The sequence below is a fragment of the Crotalus tigris genome, unplaced genomic scaffold (genome assembly GCF_016545835.1).
Source record: "Crotalus tigris isolate CLP2741 ecotype Arizona unplaced genomic scaffold, ASM1654583v1 scf7180000018085.976183, whole genome shotgun sequence".
Taxonomy (NCBI): domain Eukaryota; kingdom Metazoa; phylum Chordata; class Lepidosauria; order Squamata; family Viperidae; genus Crotalus; species Crotalus tigris.
The window spans coordinates 449,850-463,162 of NW_024096816.1; the positions used below are offsets into that span (position 1 = coordinate 449,850).

General features: G+C 35.7%; 1 protein-coding gene across 6 annotated transcripts in view; it reads left to right on the top strand.

Moving 5' to 3' along the window:
- Positions 1 to 12,331, top strand: part of PAPOLG (poly(A) polymerase gamma) — a 46,314-nt gene extending 33,983 nt beyond the window's left edge. For 4 of the 6 annotated variants that reach the window (XM_039347540.1, XM_039347544.1, XM_039347547.1 and 1 more), the window contains 6 exons: positions 4,983 to 5,104; positions 5,181 to 5,356; positions 7,896 to 7,993; positions 8,083 to 8,306; positions 9,432 to 9,485; positions 10,021 to 12,331. In XM_039347540.1, the coding sequence (XP_039203474.1) occupies positions 4,983 to 5,104; positions 5,181 to 5,356; positions 7,896 to 7,993; positions 8,083 to 8,306; positions 9,432 to 9,485; positions 10,021 to 10,122 (776 nt within the window). In that variant the 3' untranslated portion in view covers positions 10,123 to 12,331. The remainder of the gene's footprint in view (positions 1 to 4,982; positions 5,105 to 5,180; positions 5,357 to 7,895; positions 7,994 to 8,082; positions 8,307 to 9,431; positions 9,486 to 10,020) is intronic. The other 2 variants (XM_039347541.1, XM_039347542.1) reach the window with 2 other exon arrangements.
- The last annotated feature ends 982 nt before the right edge of the window (positions 12,332 to 13,313 follow it).

The following is a 13,313-nucleotide window of genomic DNA, read 5'->3' on the forward strand; positions in this document are numbered from 1 at the left end:
CCAATATTATCATTGTGTCTTCTAGTTCTTCATTTGTCTGAGTCTGGCCTTTAGGTCCTCCATATTTGGGTCAGCTTTCTCTAGTTTTCCTTCTATTTTCTGGGTTGCTAGTTCCTTCTCTGTGGTTATTTTCTGAGTTTGTAGATTTAAATTAGAAAATTGTTCTTTTATCTTCTTTGTCTCCTTTTTAATCTCATCACGAGCTAAGGCAATTGTTTCTTGTATTAATTTCAACATGGAGAGAATTTCTTTCTATGAATAATCAGTATTTTCTTGGTGGTATGTCAAACTGAGGCTTCTGGAGACAGATGTTAAAGATGTTTTTTTACCATTTAAAGCTAAATATGGAACATCCTTTTTATTTTTTGTAAATGGCCTTTATAGAAATCTGTTCGAGAATATAGAAAATTTCAGTTGTCATTGGAGCTCCAGATTATCCAACCAACTTATCAATCCATTCCCCTAAGCAAATATAAGTAAAATTCAATTTTTTCTGCCCAATGAGAAGTATATCCTTTCTGTCCAGGGAGATGAAAGAACCATTAAAAGTTGTTTATCAATCAAGATTTATAATCCAAAATGTTCCATCATATCAGGCAATAGTGTATATTTCTTCTACAGGAAAATAGTTCCACAATACAGTTCTGAAAGTCAGTATTTGTGTTCATAGTTCAGACAGGCTAATTTTAGAATAGTTTATCATCTCTGCTACACAGATAAGCACCCCCCCCAAGCCTTTTTCCTTTTCTCAGCTACAATCTTCAAAGTAAAAGTTCCAAGGCCAGCCAGAGCCTTATCTAAGTCTGGGCTTCGAGCCAGGTTTCTTTTAGGCATAATAAGTTGTAGTGCCGTAATTCACCACTATATATCATTGATGCCATTTTCCAGTTTTTAAAATCCAAAACTTATATTGCAAACTTTTCAAGTCTCTTTTTTTTAAAAAAAAGTCTTAAAAGCACTTTTAGTCCCCAAATTTCCAAGGCATAGATATATACAAATTCCAACTTAGTCTTGTAGTTTTCTCCATTTTCCCCAAGTAATTAAATCGCCACTTTTTTTTTCCTGAGGGAATGGGGCAGAAATTCCCGTTCCCTCTCTCATTGGGGGTGTGCTTTGGACAGTTTGTCAGGAAGAGGTCTTAAAATCATTAAGCCAGGATCAGGTCTCAACCAGTTTCATCCATGTTGCTGTAATGTTGCTTGTTGGTGCTTATTGTCTTCCGTCATCAGCGGCTTTTCACTGTTGTGAGGATCCAACTTGCTGTTGCCTCTACAGGGCAACATTCGACCGTCTCCTGAGTCCCCAGCATGGCAAAATCAAACACGAAAGACAGAACCCTGTCCTCCTGCAACCGTTTCACCATGACGTCAAAACTGGAAATCTGTTATAGAATCTAGTTTTTAATACACTAGCTCCCATATAATGATACTTATGTAGACAAAGTTAACATGTCCAGTATGCCTCAGTATTTTATTGTATGATCAAACTAATAAACTAAAGAAGATTGATGCTTAATTCTCCTGGGGGAAAAAACTTATCTAGGCTTTCACTTCAGAAAGGATAGTACTGATTAAGAATCAGATTAAGAATCATTCCAGAAGAAAAAAAGATTGTGCTTGTATCCCTAGGTTCCCTGCTTGTAAAATTAAATCTACCAGTAAGACAGGACCATTAGACAACCTAAGAGTCTTCAGGAACTGAGGTATCAGGACTCATAATGCACATGCATTGCAAAAATAAACTGGATTAGATAATTTTCTTTATTTCTGTTCACTGATCATGTGGCAGAACTCTATGGCTTCATTTTATTACCTGAAGATAGAATAATATTGTAGTAACCAATCTGATATCTGCTTTACGGACTGGGAAGTTTGTTCCAGCAGCAGCAGAACAGCAAGTTAAAGGCTGATCAAAGTTGCCTGAGTTAAGTTAAGTGCTTTATTGCATGTCTGGAAGAAGTATTATTATAAGTTAAATTATAAAATACCAATCTGGGGGATTCCTGGACACACGATAGAGGGGGTATCTATGGGTGTGAATTTGGATAGGATTTCTTATAAGGATTGATAGGGAATGGTTGGCAATTAAAACCGTTAGTTGAGTTAAAACAAGAAAATATTATACAATCTTGGTTTCAGTATAATCAATTGTTGGCTAGGTGGAAGTTAGATCAAAAGGTTGGTATTACTTCAATGGATGAGAATTTGGTAAAACAGATTAAAGATCAAAACCGAGCGCATATAAAGAGAATTTATAATGCTTTAATAGAATTGGATTCAGAAATGGATTTAGTTAAAGATTGTATCGTAAAATGGGCCCAAAATATTCAAGAACCGATTCCATTGGATATATGGGAGGTAATTTGGGTTAGAAATGTAAAATTTACCCAGGCCCAAAATTTAAGAGAAAATTTTTATAAAATGTTTTATAGATGGCATCTGGATCCTTAAAAGTTGTCTTGTATGCTAATTTACAGCCCAAATGTTGGAGATGTGGTAGTTTGGATGCTACTTATTTTCATATCTGGTGGACTTGCAGAAATATAAAAGCTTTTTGGATTAAGATTTGGTGGAACATCCAAAAGATTTTTAGGAGAAAGATAAAGTTTACTCCACAATTATTTTTATTGGGTGTTATTGTAGATTGTGATGCTAAAGAAACTAATTTGATGTTGAATTTGATAACAGTTGCAAGGTTATTGGTAGGGCAATATTGGAAGAAGGATTGTTTGCCTACTATAGAAGAATGGATGCTTAAAGTGTCAAATTTAGCAGAAATGGCTAAGATTTCTGCTTATTTGAAGGATCATTCACAAGAAAATTACATTTCGGACTTCCAGTGGCGATCGCTGCGCCGATGGCGGCTTTTTCTTTAGCCACCCATCTTGGGAATGCGTAAGAGCCGGCAAAGACAATGAATATCAGCTGTTTTGTGGCTTAGAACCTTTCTTCCCAGGCAAAGGGAAGAAGGTGAGTCTTTCCAGATAGAGGTCGAGTTCCTCTAGTGTCCCCAAAAATTTTTTGGGGGAGACGAAGAGTGAGAGCTCCCTCGGAGTCTGGATCATCTTCGCATCCCAGGACGCCTTTGTTGTTTGGAACGAAGCCAGACACTGCTTCCACATCTGCTGCTTTAAGAGAATTGTGAGTAAAATCAAAAGCAGACGGAGCTGTTCAGGAGGATCAGAATTGTGATGATCTGTAACTTTAACTCAAGGAAGAATTAATACCTTCTCCATTTATTATTTTAACAAGAGGGAGGAAAAAATGGCAGAGGAATCCTGTTTCTTTGTTTGAAAGGACATTGTTAAGAAAGACTTTCACTTTCATCTGGCAACAAAGTTTAAAAAATGTAACAGACTTTGCCTATCTCTAAGAGATAGTTTCTTCTTTTTGTGTGTATGAAGCAAGAAAATATTGTACACTCTTGGTTTCAGTATAATCAATTGTTAGTGAGGTGGAGTTTAGATCAAAAAGTTGGTATTACTTTAGAGGATGTGAATTTGGTAAAACAGATTAAAGATCAAACTCGAGCCCAAATAAAGAGAATTTATAATGTTTTAATAGAATTAGATTCCGAAACGGAGTTAGTTAAAGATTGTGTGGTTAAATGGGCTCAAAATATTCAAGAGCCGATTTTATTGGATACATGGGAGACAATTTGGGTTAGAAATGTAAAATTTACCTAAGCGCAAAATTTAAGAGAAAATTTTTATAAAATGTTTTATAGATGGCATTTGGATCCCCAAAAGTTGTCCCGCATGTATCCTAATTTACAGCCCAAATGTTGGAGATGTGGAAGCTTAAATGCAACCTATTTTCATATTTGGTGGACTTGTAGAGATATAAAACCTTTCTGGATTAAGATTTGGTGGAATATTCAAAAGATTTTTAAGAGAAAGATAAAGTTTACTCCGCAGTTATTTTTGTTGGGTATTATGGTTGATTTTGATGTCAAAGAAATTAATTTGATGCAGAATCTTATAACAGCTGCAAGATTATGGGTGGGTCAATATTGGAAGAAAAACTCTTTGCCTACTATGGAAGAATGGATACTTAAGGTGTCTAACTTAGCAGAAATGGCGAAAATTTCCGCTTATTCGAAGGACCATTCACAAGAAAAATACATTTCGGTCTAGAGAAGATGGATTGATTATATTCAAAAGAAATATGAGACTGAAAAGTATTATCTTGCTTATGAGTAGATTTTAGGTTATTATTAATAGTTTAATATGATTGAATTTATATTATTTTTAGTGTTATGATTTAATTATATTATTATTTTTGTTTTTAATTTGTTAATATTTGTTTTGAAAAGGAGTTAAAGTATGTTATGGTTTGATTGATAGTACAGGCGGGTAATGTTAGTTAGATTATGGTTGTTTATTTGTTACCCTGTAATCAGCTCTGGGAAGTGGGGGAAGGGGGTAAGGGGTGGGAGGGGTTTGGGTTTTATTGTATTAAATTTGTAAAACTTTTATTAAAAAAGAAAGAAAGATACATTTCGATTTGGAGAAGATGGATAGATTATATTCAGAATAAATATGGGACTAAAAAGTTCCATTTACTTTATGAGTAAATTTTAGAGTATTATTATTATTAATAGTTTATTATAGTGGAATTTTTATTAGTTTTATTATTATTTTTAGTATTAGTATTGTTTAACAATTTGGATATTGTATTGTTCAAGAATTAGGATATTAACTTGTTTATATTATTATGTTTATTTTTAATTTGTTTATTTTTATGTTAAAGGGGAGTTAAAGCACATTATGGACTTGGTTATTTAAATAGTTGGTTAATGTTAGTTAGAGTATGATTATTATATTTGTTACCCTGTACTCAGCTCTGGGAAGTGGGGGAGGGAGGGGGGGTTAGGTTGGGTGGGTTTTGGGGTGTGTATTGTAACTTTTATAAAACTTTTCAATAAAAAAAAGTTGCCTGAGTTGTTGGATAACTTCTTGACTTTGTCATCTTTGATCTTAGTTTATAGGCAGGCAAACAATATCAACATGTTGAAAGAAGGCATGAAGATTGAAGCTACTCATGTGAGGAAGAAACAACTCCACTTTTATTTGCCAGCAGATGTCTTACAGAAGAGGAAAAAGGTTGGCCCAAATTTTGGTTTTTCTGGCAATGCTTCATTTAAAGATCTGGGTATTTAAACTGAAATTATCTCAACAGAGCGTGCCTGATCTTGGTGGACATGCTTGTGGGGTCATGTTGAAAAAGACAATGGAAAATAATAGTGGTTTGGACACTTACAGCAGTGCAGAAGTTACCACACAGTGCAATACTGTTCCCTCATTCAACAACATGGTGGAATATTGCAGTAAATCTTTTTCAAAAGGGATAGAAAGGTAGGTGTTGTGTGGCTGTGTCAAGTGTATGTCATATGGGTGGCATCAGTATTACTTTTAAGATGTGAGAATACAAAGTACTCCTGTATATGAGAAATTGGCACTCAGACAACTGCCTTTTCCTGGATTCACTTCTTGGTACAGAGTGGCATGGTTGAGATTCTCACAACTCTGTTCTTCACTGCTCTAACTACATGAAATGGGAAGAATGGCAATTCTTGAACTGGAATTTAAGTCAACAATGAGTAATTTGTATGGGTATTTGTATGATTTTTTTAGGCCTTGGAAGGCCAGAATGATACAATGTACTGTATACCACCATAATAGGAGGGAAAAAAATGTTCAGCCGGTTCTTTGTTCTTTGAGGGATTTATAGGACTTAATGGGCAAAAGGAGTGCACTCATAAGAGATTTAAGATACCTGTATTTTGCAAAAATAGGGGAGGTGAAAAATCTGCTTTGTAAAATCATGGTCCCACAAAGTATGATTTGTCCATTCCTGAGCCAGCTTATGTTGTGTTGGTAACAAAGCAGAATAGGCTTCCCAGAGGCTTACTAAAGAGTAGAACCTGGTCCGCTCATTCATTGCCTTCAATAAAACCACACTACATTCCCCAAACTTTTGTTCATGATTACTTCTTGCATCTTTTTGGTCAAATTTCTGTCAGACACTCTGGCAGGCCCACTTTAAAAAATTATCCCAGGTAATTCTTGTGCTTACTTTTGTTACTTTTACTTTTGAAGAGAACACAGTTTCTCATACAGACCTCTGAAATGCTTCTTCCAACATTTCCTCCCTTTGTTCCATTATACACTCATTCAATAGTCTCATTACTTTTATTTTTAGTTCTGGTCACTATATTGGAGGCTCCTTGTTTAACCCTCGTCACTCACTCAAGCAATTTGTTTCCATCAAAATCATTAAGCATTATTCTTTTTCTTTTAATTTTAGCCACATGAGATCATTTTGACTTCATTCTTTTCAACTACCTTTTTTTCCTGTAGACATTATCTCTCTTTATCCTTATTTTGCAGTAATTCTTTTTCCTCACTTACAGCCTGTTTCCCATCATCATTCTACCAAGCATCCTTTTACATGTTTTCATTAATAACTCCACAGACTTTTATGACACGTATAACATAATACTTTTCTTTCTTTTTCAAGCAGCTTCCAAATTTTCTTTCCTTAAATCATACAGAATTTCCCTAATCAATTCCTTCAGTTTTTCATCATAAATAATCAGATCAGTTATGTTTCCTCATTCACTCTTCTTTTTTATGTGTGCTTATGAATAGACTTATTCTTAAACCATGTATCTCAAATAGACTTTTTCTAAACAGATCTTGATGCTATCCCAATTGTCATTCTCCTCAATTCCTATCTATTCATTGTCATTTTCATTCATTTTCCCATGTTATTATGGAAGGATTTTATCATAATGTCTCCTTATCTCCATGAAATGGATCCGTAGCTGGCTGATTGGCTGTACTCAGTGTATGGTCCTCAATGGAACCGCATCTACATGGAGGGAAGTGTGTAGTGGGATGCCCCAGGGATCTGTTCTGGGCCCAGTGCTCTTCAACATCTTCATCAATGATTTGGACGAGGGGATAGATGAGGAAATCATCAAATTTGCAGACAACACCAAGCTGGCAGGAATAGCCAACACTCCAGAAGACAAGCTTAGGATACAGGAGGATCTGGACAGACTTGAACACTGGGCGCTATCTAACAAAATGAAATTCAGTGGTGAAAAAAGTAAAGTTCTACATTTAGGCAAGAAAAAACAAATGTACAGGTATAGTATAGGGGGTACCTTGCTCAATAGTAGTAACTGTGAGAGGGACCTCGGAGTCCTAGTGGACAATCACTTAAATATGAGCCAGCAGTGTGCTGCAGCTGCCAAAAAGGCCAACACAGTGCTGGGCTGCCTTAACAGAGGGATAGCATCAAGATCACGTGAAGTATTAGTACCACTCTACAATGCCTTGGTAAGGCCACACTTGGAATACTGCATCCAGTTTTGGTCACCATGATGTAAAAAAGATGTTGAGACTCTAGAAAAAGAGTACAGAGAAGAGCAACAAAGATGATTAGGGGACTGGAGGCTAAAGCATATAAGGAAAGGCTGCTGGAATTGGGTATGTCTAGTTTAATGAAGAGAAGGACGAGGGGAGACATGATAGCAGTATTCCAATATCTCAGGGACTGCCACAAAGAAGAGGGAATCAAGCTATTTTCCAAAGTGCCTGAAGTCAGGACAAGAAGCAATGAGTGGAAACTAATGAAGGAGAGAAGCAACCTAGAACTAAGGAGAAACTTCCTGACAGTGAGAACAATTAATTAGTGGAACAACCTGCCTCCAGAAATGGTAAATGCTCCAACACTGGAAGTTTTTAAGAAGAGACTGGATAGCCATTTGTCCGAAATGGTGTAGGGTTTCCTGCCTGAACAGGGGGTTGGACTAGATGACCTCCAAGGTCCCTTCCAACTATTATTATTATTAGTATTAGTATTATATAAATTTTTCTTAACCAGTGCTGCTTTCCACAGATCTGATGTCCTTCAAAAATCTACCATATTTGAAAGGCAAGAGAAACCATGGACCATCAGTCAGTCAGCCATGTCTGTGACAGGTACTGGCTCTTTTGTATACTAACTTCAAAATTAGCTAGTTTTCTTTTTAGGACCATTAAATAAAACTTAATGTTACTCCAATTTGTAGACTTGAATCTTACAGCTTCAGCAGACACAACTCTGCCTTTAAGTTCCGGTAATGTCTCCATGGCCATAGAGCAAAATATAATTCCTCCAACTATCACCCTGGCTTCTACTCATTCCTGGGAACACCTAGATGGCATAAGTTCTATTAAAAATAACTCTGCACATAAGAGAGATCACTCACCAATCTCTGAAGATTGTTTTAAGCGTCTGAAAGATGTAGACAAGGTAAGTTTCTCAGTGCATAAGTGCCAATGCAGCATGAGTATTAAAATTGATTGTCAAAGAGGACACATGTCAATGCTGCAAATATTGTATATTCTTGCTTTTGACAATATGTAGAATTGTCTGGTAATTATGGGGTTAATACAGAGCAGAAGGGGGGTTGGGGTAAAGCCCAGGAAAGAAAGAGGAAGAAAACATTTGACCTTCACACTAATTGGATAATGTGAGATATGACGGCTAATTTAGGGAGGGAACATGCTGATAATTTAACTGCTCAGAGGAAGAGAACTTAGATCCTAGCATCCCTCCGTTGTGCCTGTGCCAACATTTTGTAACAATAAAAGACTTTTAGGAAAATAAATGCCTGGAAGTTCTTTGGAATGTTTCATTATCTGGAACCACAACAACAGTTACATGACTGATAACAAAACTCTGCTGAGGACTACAGCTTCAAACTAAGTGAAAGTTATTTTTGGAGTAACTATAAATAGAGATTGTGATCTCTTGGGAAAAACATCCAAATTGGTCAGACTTTAATAAGGGTGAAGATCTTAGTAGTTATAGCTCTGTAATGGGCATAAGTAATGTTCCTTATCTTCCCCCTCATCTGCTCTCATCTTCAGTGGGGTTTACAGCTAATTTAACTGTTTGTATAATTTATATCAAACAAAAAGATTTTGTTTCCTGGTAATACATACAGGAGACATTCCTACCTTTTGAATTATTATCTTAGTTTAGATGTTGGGGAAGTGAAGTAAAGAATGAATGAAAAACCAGAATGATGTGTGTTGTGTGACAAGATGATTGTTTATGTTTGATAAGTCTTTGAAGTGTGGAAATGAAGAGCTAAACCTGGCTTTACATAATCTTCAGTAATTTGGTGTAGTTTATCCAAATTCAGCTCTGTTATAATATCAAGCTAGTCATTAGTGTCAAGACTCAAAGATGGGAAGTAAGGGAAACACTACTTTACTTTGTCAGAGTAAATGGTGAAATAAATTAAATGTTGCAATTCATGACAGCATTTGTGCAATGACATCATGATGTATGTGATGTCAGTATGGCTTGTATCTGCTTTCCACTAATCCTTGCATTTTAGCCATGAACTTATGTTTTTCTTCCTTTTAGCACAGCCTTAAAGACACCCTGACTCTTCCAACCTTCGATACACAAAGATCACAGGTATTAAGTGAATGTTTGTATTTGGAACAAATATGGAGATAATAACTAATGTCTGAAGACCTTAATATTTATGTGGCTTTCATTTTATTTTTATGTTCTGTAATACACCTATATGCTTTGTAATTTGCTCTCACTGAAATGACATTACATATAACAGGACTGTGCAGTAACTTAGATTTGAGTGAGAAGAGGTGTTTTGGGGTACAGAGCATCTGTCTCTGAGTTACTAAAACAGCCATGTCTGATCTCAGGATTATGAAGCTGCAGCAGCTCATGTGCTTTCTTTTATCAAATCTGAAGTATTCAGAATAATTTGTACATTATTCTAATTTTTAGGGGTTGCCACCCATCTGCAAAGACTCCCAGACTGGTTTATAACTTAAAAGCTTTAGCTCAACCATCTCCTTTCAGAAGCAGTTACAAAAGCTGAACAGCTGGAGATGACACATTGATGTCAGTTGTTGCTTTGATCTAAGCTTGTACTCATATCTCTGGAATCTTGCTTCCCTCATCTGATTTTAGTTTTCATTTGCAGAGGCTTTCTAGTAAAGAATTGCCAGATTCATCTTCTCCAATTCCAGCAAGTGGTATGGTTCGTGTTGTTAAAAACTCCATCAGACTAACTCTTAATCGATAGCAGTGCCTTACCAGGTAATAGTAAATACATTGTATTTTAATTACTATTGCTTACTTCTTTATTTCAGTTGTTACCCTTACGCTCAAGCTTCTCTTTTGAACTTTGACATGCCTACAATCACTTATAAACTTTTTTTAACTCACAGAAAAGATTCCCTGATCCACTCCAGCTTTCTATCAGAACAATTATCTAGTACTAGAATTAGTTCCCCTTTTTGTCTTGTAGGGCTCATTTGATTTTTTTCCAACTCATCTACAAAGATTGATGTGGTTGGGTGAGAAAGAAGAAATTTTATCCTGTATGCAAAATTCCAGCTACACTGTGCTGTACTGAGTGGAATCCTGATTATAATTGAAATGTTTATAGATACCCAGCACAGTTGTTACAGTATGGAACATAATTTCTTTAAATCAGATGTCTCAATATTCACCAAATGTGTAGAGACAATAATTCCCAAAATTTCTAAACGGTGTCCTGGAAGGCACTAAATAAGGAAATGAGATTGTAGCAACAATGATCAACAAATGTATTCTTGTCCTCTTTTTTGCACATAAATCTAACAATATGCAAACCTTATAATTTAAAAGAAAATAATACGTTTCTGTTTAAAATGCATAATTTTGAAATATTGACTCAAAAGAAAAAAAGATTTTCATTAACGGTACTATAAGATATTCTTGTGTTAAAAGGCATCCTAAGGTTGCTGTATCCATACTATTGGAATAGAAAGCAACACGCAAAGAATGAAGACAGAGACTGCATCTAAAGGGTACAGCCTATGATTTGCATATCGGTCTGTGTCAGCTCATATCAGAGCTGGGAAACTCATCCGCCCAACTTCCTGGATAACTGATCCAAGCTGGTGTTAAGGCAGTGCTAAGTGGACCAATATTGGCATTATGCATTGTATCCATCCTTGTTTAAAATGGCTTAATCTTCTGTAGATTTGTCTCTGCAGGTGATACACTGTCATAATTGTTGTAAAAATTTCAAACTACTATTCTTCCAAAATGTGTGGTATGTGGGTATTCTTATAGTGTAAGGTTTATTCCCTTGGATTGGACCTTTATTTTCACTGTGCAAATGCATAGCTTTATTTAAAGTCTTGTATTCTTCTTTCAGCAGAAATGTCTTTGTTATGAAAAACCAAAAAAAAAAAAATTCTCCCCTTTATTTTTCTTAAAGGGGTTGGCATGCAGAGTACTTTGCCCTGGTGTATTTCTATTGTTATCAATGTTATTATAGTACAGGGGTGCAGGTAGTCTGAAGCTCTCTCTTAAATATATTCTTAACACTGTTGTTTTAACCCAAAAATCCACATCCAGTCTGGTGGTATGCAATGCTGGCTGGTGATCTGCATAGCAGGTTGCCATAGGGGTTCTTGTAAAGTGGAATAATGCACAGGAGTACGTGTGTATATATTGGAGGTGCTTCTCCTTTAAAAAATACAATCCATTTGGGATATACATAGATGTCCGCAAAAAAGCTGCGTCCCCTGGAGACTCACAAAAGGAAAACTAGAGCACAATTTCAGTCATTGTTCAGTTGCATTAAAGCCCTAAAATAGTGAGATATAAATTTAACTTTGATGCTTCTCTCTACACATCCAACACTTCAATTTCAAACCAATAGGAATGAAATATACTTCAGTGTTTAGCTGGATTGCATGCTAATCTATAAATAAAAATGTAAAGAGCCTCATATCTTCAACAATACTGGAATGCAAGCAAAGTAGTTTATTACTTGAATTTCAGAATTGTTAAAGGGCCTTGTAAAACCATAACTCAAAATCGAATCCATTTTCTCTTTCATGTTGAAAGTTCGGAAAATTATTTTGCCTATTTTGGCCCACCTTGTGAATGAGTGCTCTTTAATCTTCTGTGAACTGGGATTAGTAATGTTGGGGAAGAATCATGAGTTTTACCCAAGTTTGAATTCTGTAGTTTTCTGAACAACTTCACTAGAATCAATGTCACCCCCTAGAAGATCACTTGACTCTTCCAGACCCATATTTCCTTCAGAGCCTATGACCTGATGTGCCAGAAGTAAATACTATTTTCAAATCTTAAATTTTGTATTATCTGCTTTTGTAAAAAATTATAATCGAAACAAAAAAGTGTATGCAGAGTATTTTTGTATGTACTGTAAAAAATATTTTTCAAAAAAAATGTAAATCCTAGTCTCATCTGCTTTATTTATGGAATACTTAGGAAGCGCTTTGCTTCTAGGACAAAATAATGGGGGTAACAGGTTTTTATTCTGATAAAATTTGGATTGGTTGTTCTCTAAGGAGATGCCTATGGAGATTCTCAATCATCCAGGTCATGGTTGTCCCAAAGATGCTTTTTCAGAAGGCAACTGGACTTTTTTCTTATCCAAGAAGCTTCTTCAGCTCTGACTGGGTGGTGGGAAATGGCAGGATTTATATTCCTGGGGGACAGATGGTAATTTGCATTCTTTTAGACAATCACTGAGCCACTTGGAGGTTTATCTGTTTCCTCAAGATCATCTGAGTAGTACAAATAGGTGTGGAGCCTTCTTGTAACTACTGAAAGGACTGTGTTGTGGAGTTCTCTGGGGAGATGCAAATTGCATTTTGGAAGGATTTAAAACTTGAAGATTGCAACTTGCTTTGGACCAAATTCAATATTAATTTAATTTTCCTAAATTGCGACAAGCTGATGTAAATCTGAAAAATGGTATGCTGTATTCTATTTAAAATTCAGACCAGTAGAACATAATTCCAACAAGATTCCTGTTCGATGTTATGAGCAGCTATATTTCCTATTAATTTATATGGTATGATTAGATTGTTTGCCTGGAAATTATTCTTTTGTCTTAGGTCATCATGACAATTTCAATTTCAAACAGGGGGCTTAGTCATCTTGCACAAATAATAGTCTGCTCAAACCTAGCTGGAAATTACATCATTCTGGAAGATTTAATGAATAATTTTAATAAGAAGAATAAGGATAAGAATACTGCTGGAAGACCATCTTTGTTAGCAATATCTAAGGTCCAGCATATTAGCTCCACTCCAACAGTTTTCACAAATTAGAAAGGACATGGGTTCATAATACATCTAGTAGGCACTACTCCAGCAATGATGATACATACATCCTTGGTTCGCATAAAATATCTGTAAGAACAGCTTGCAAACATCTATTACCAGCCAAAATTAATCTGCCTGA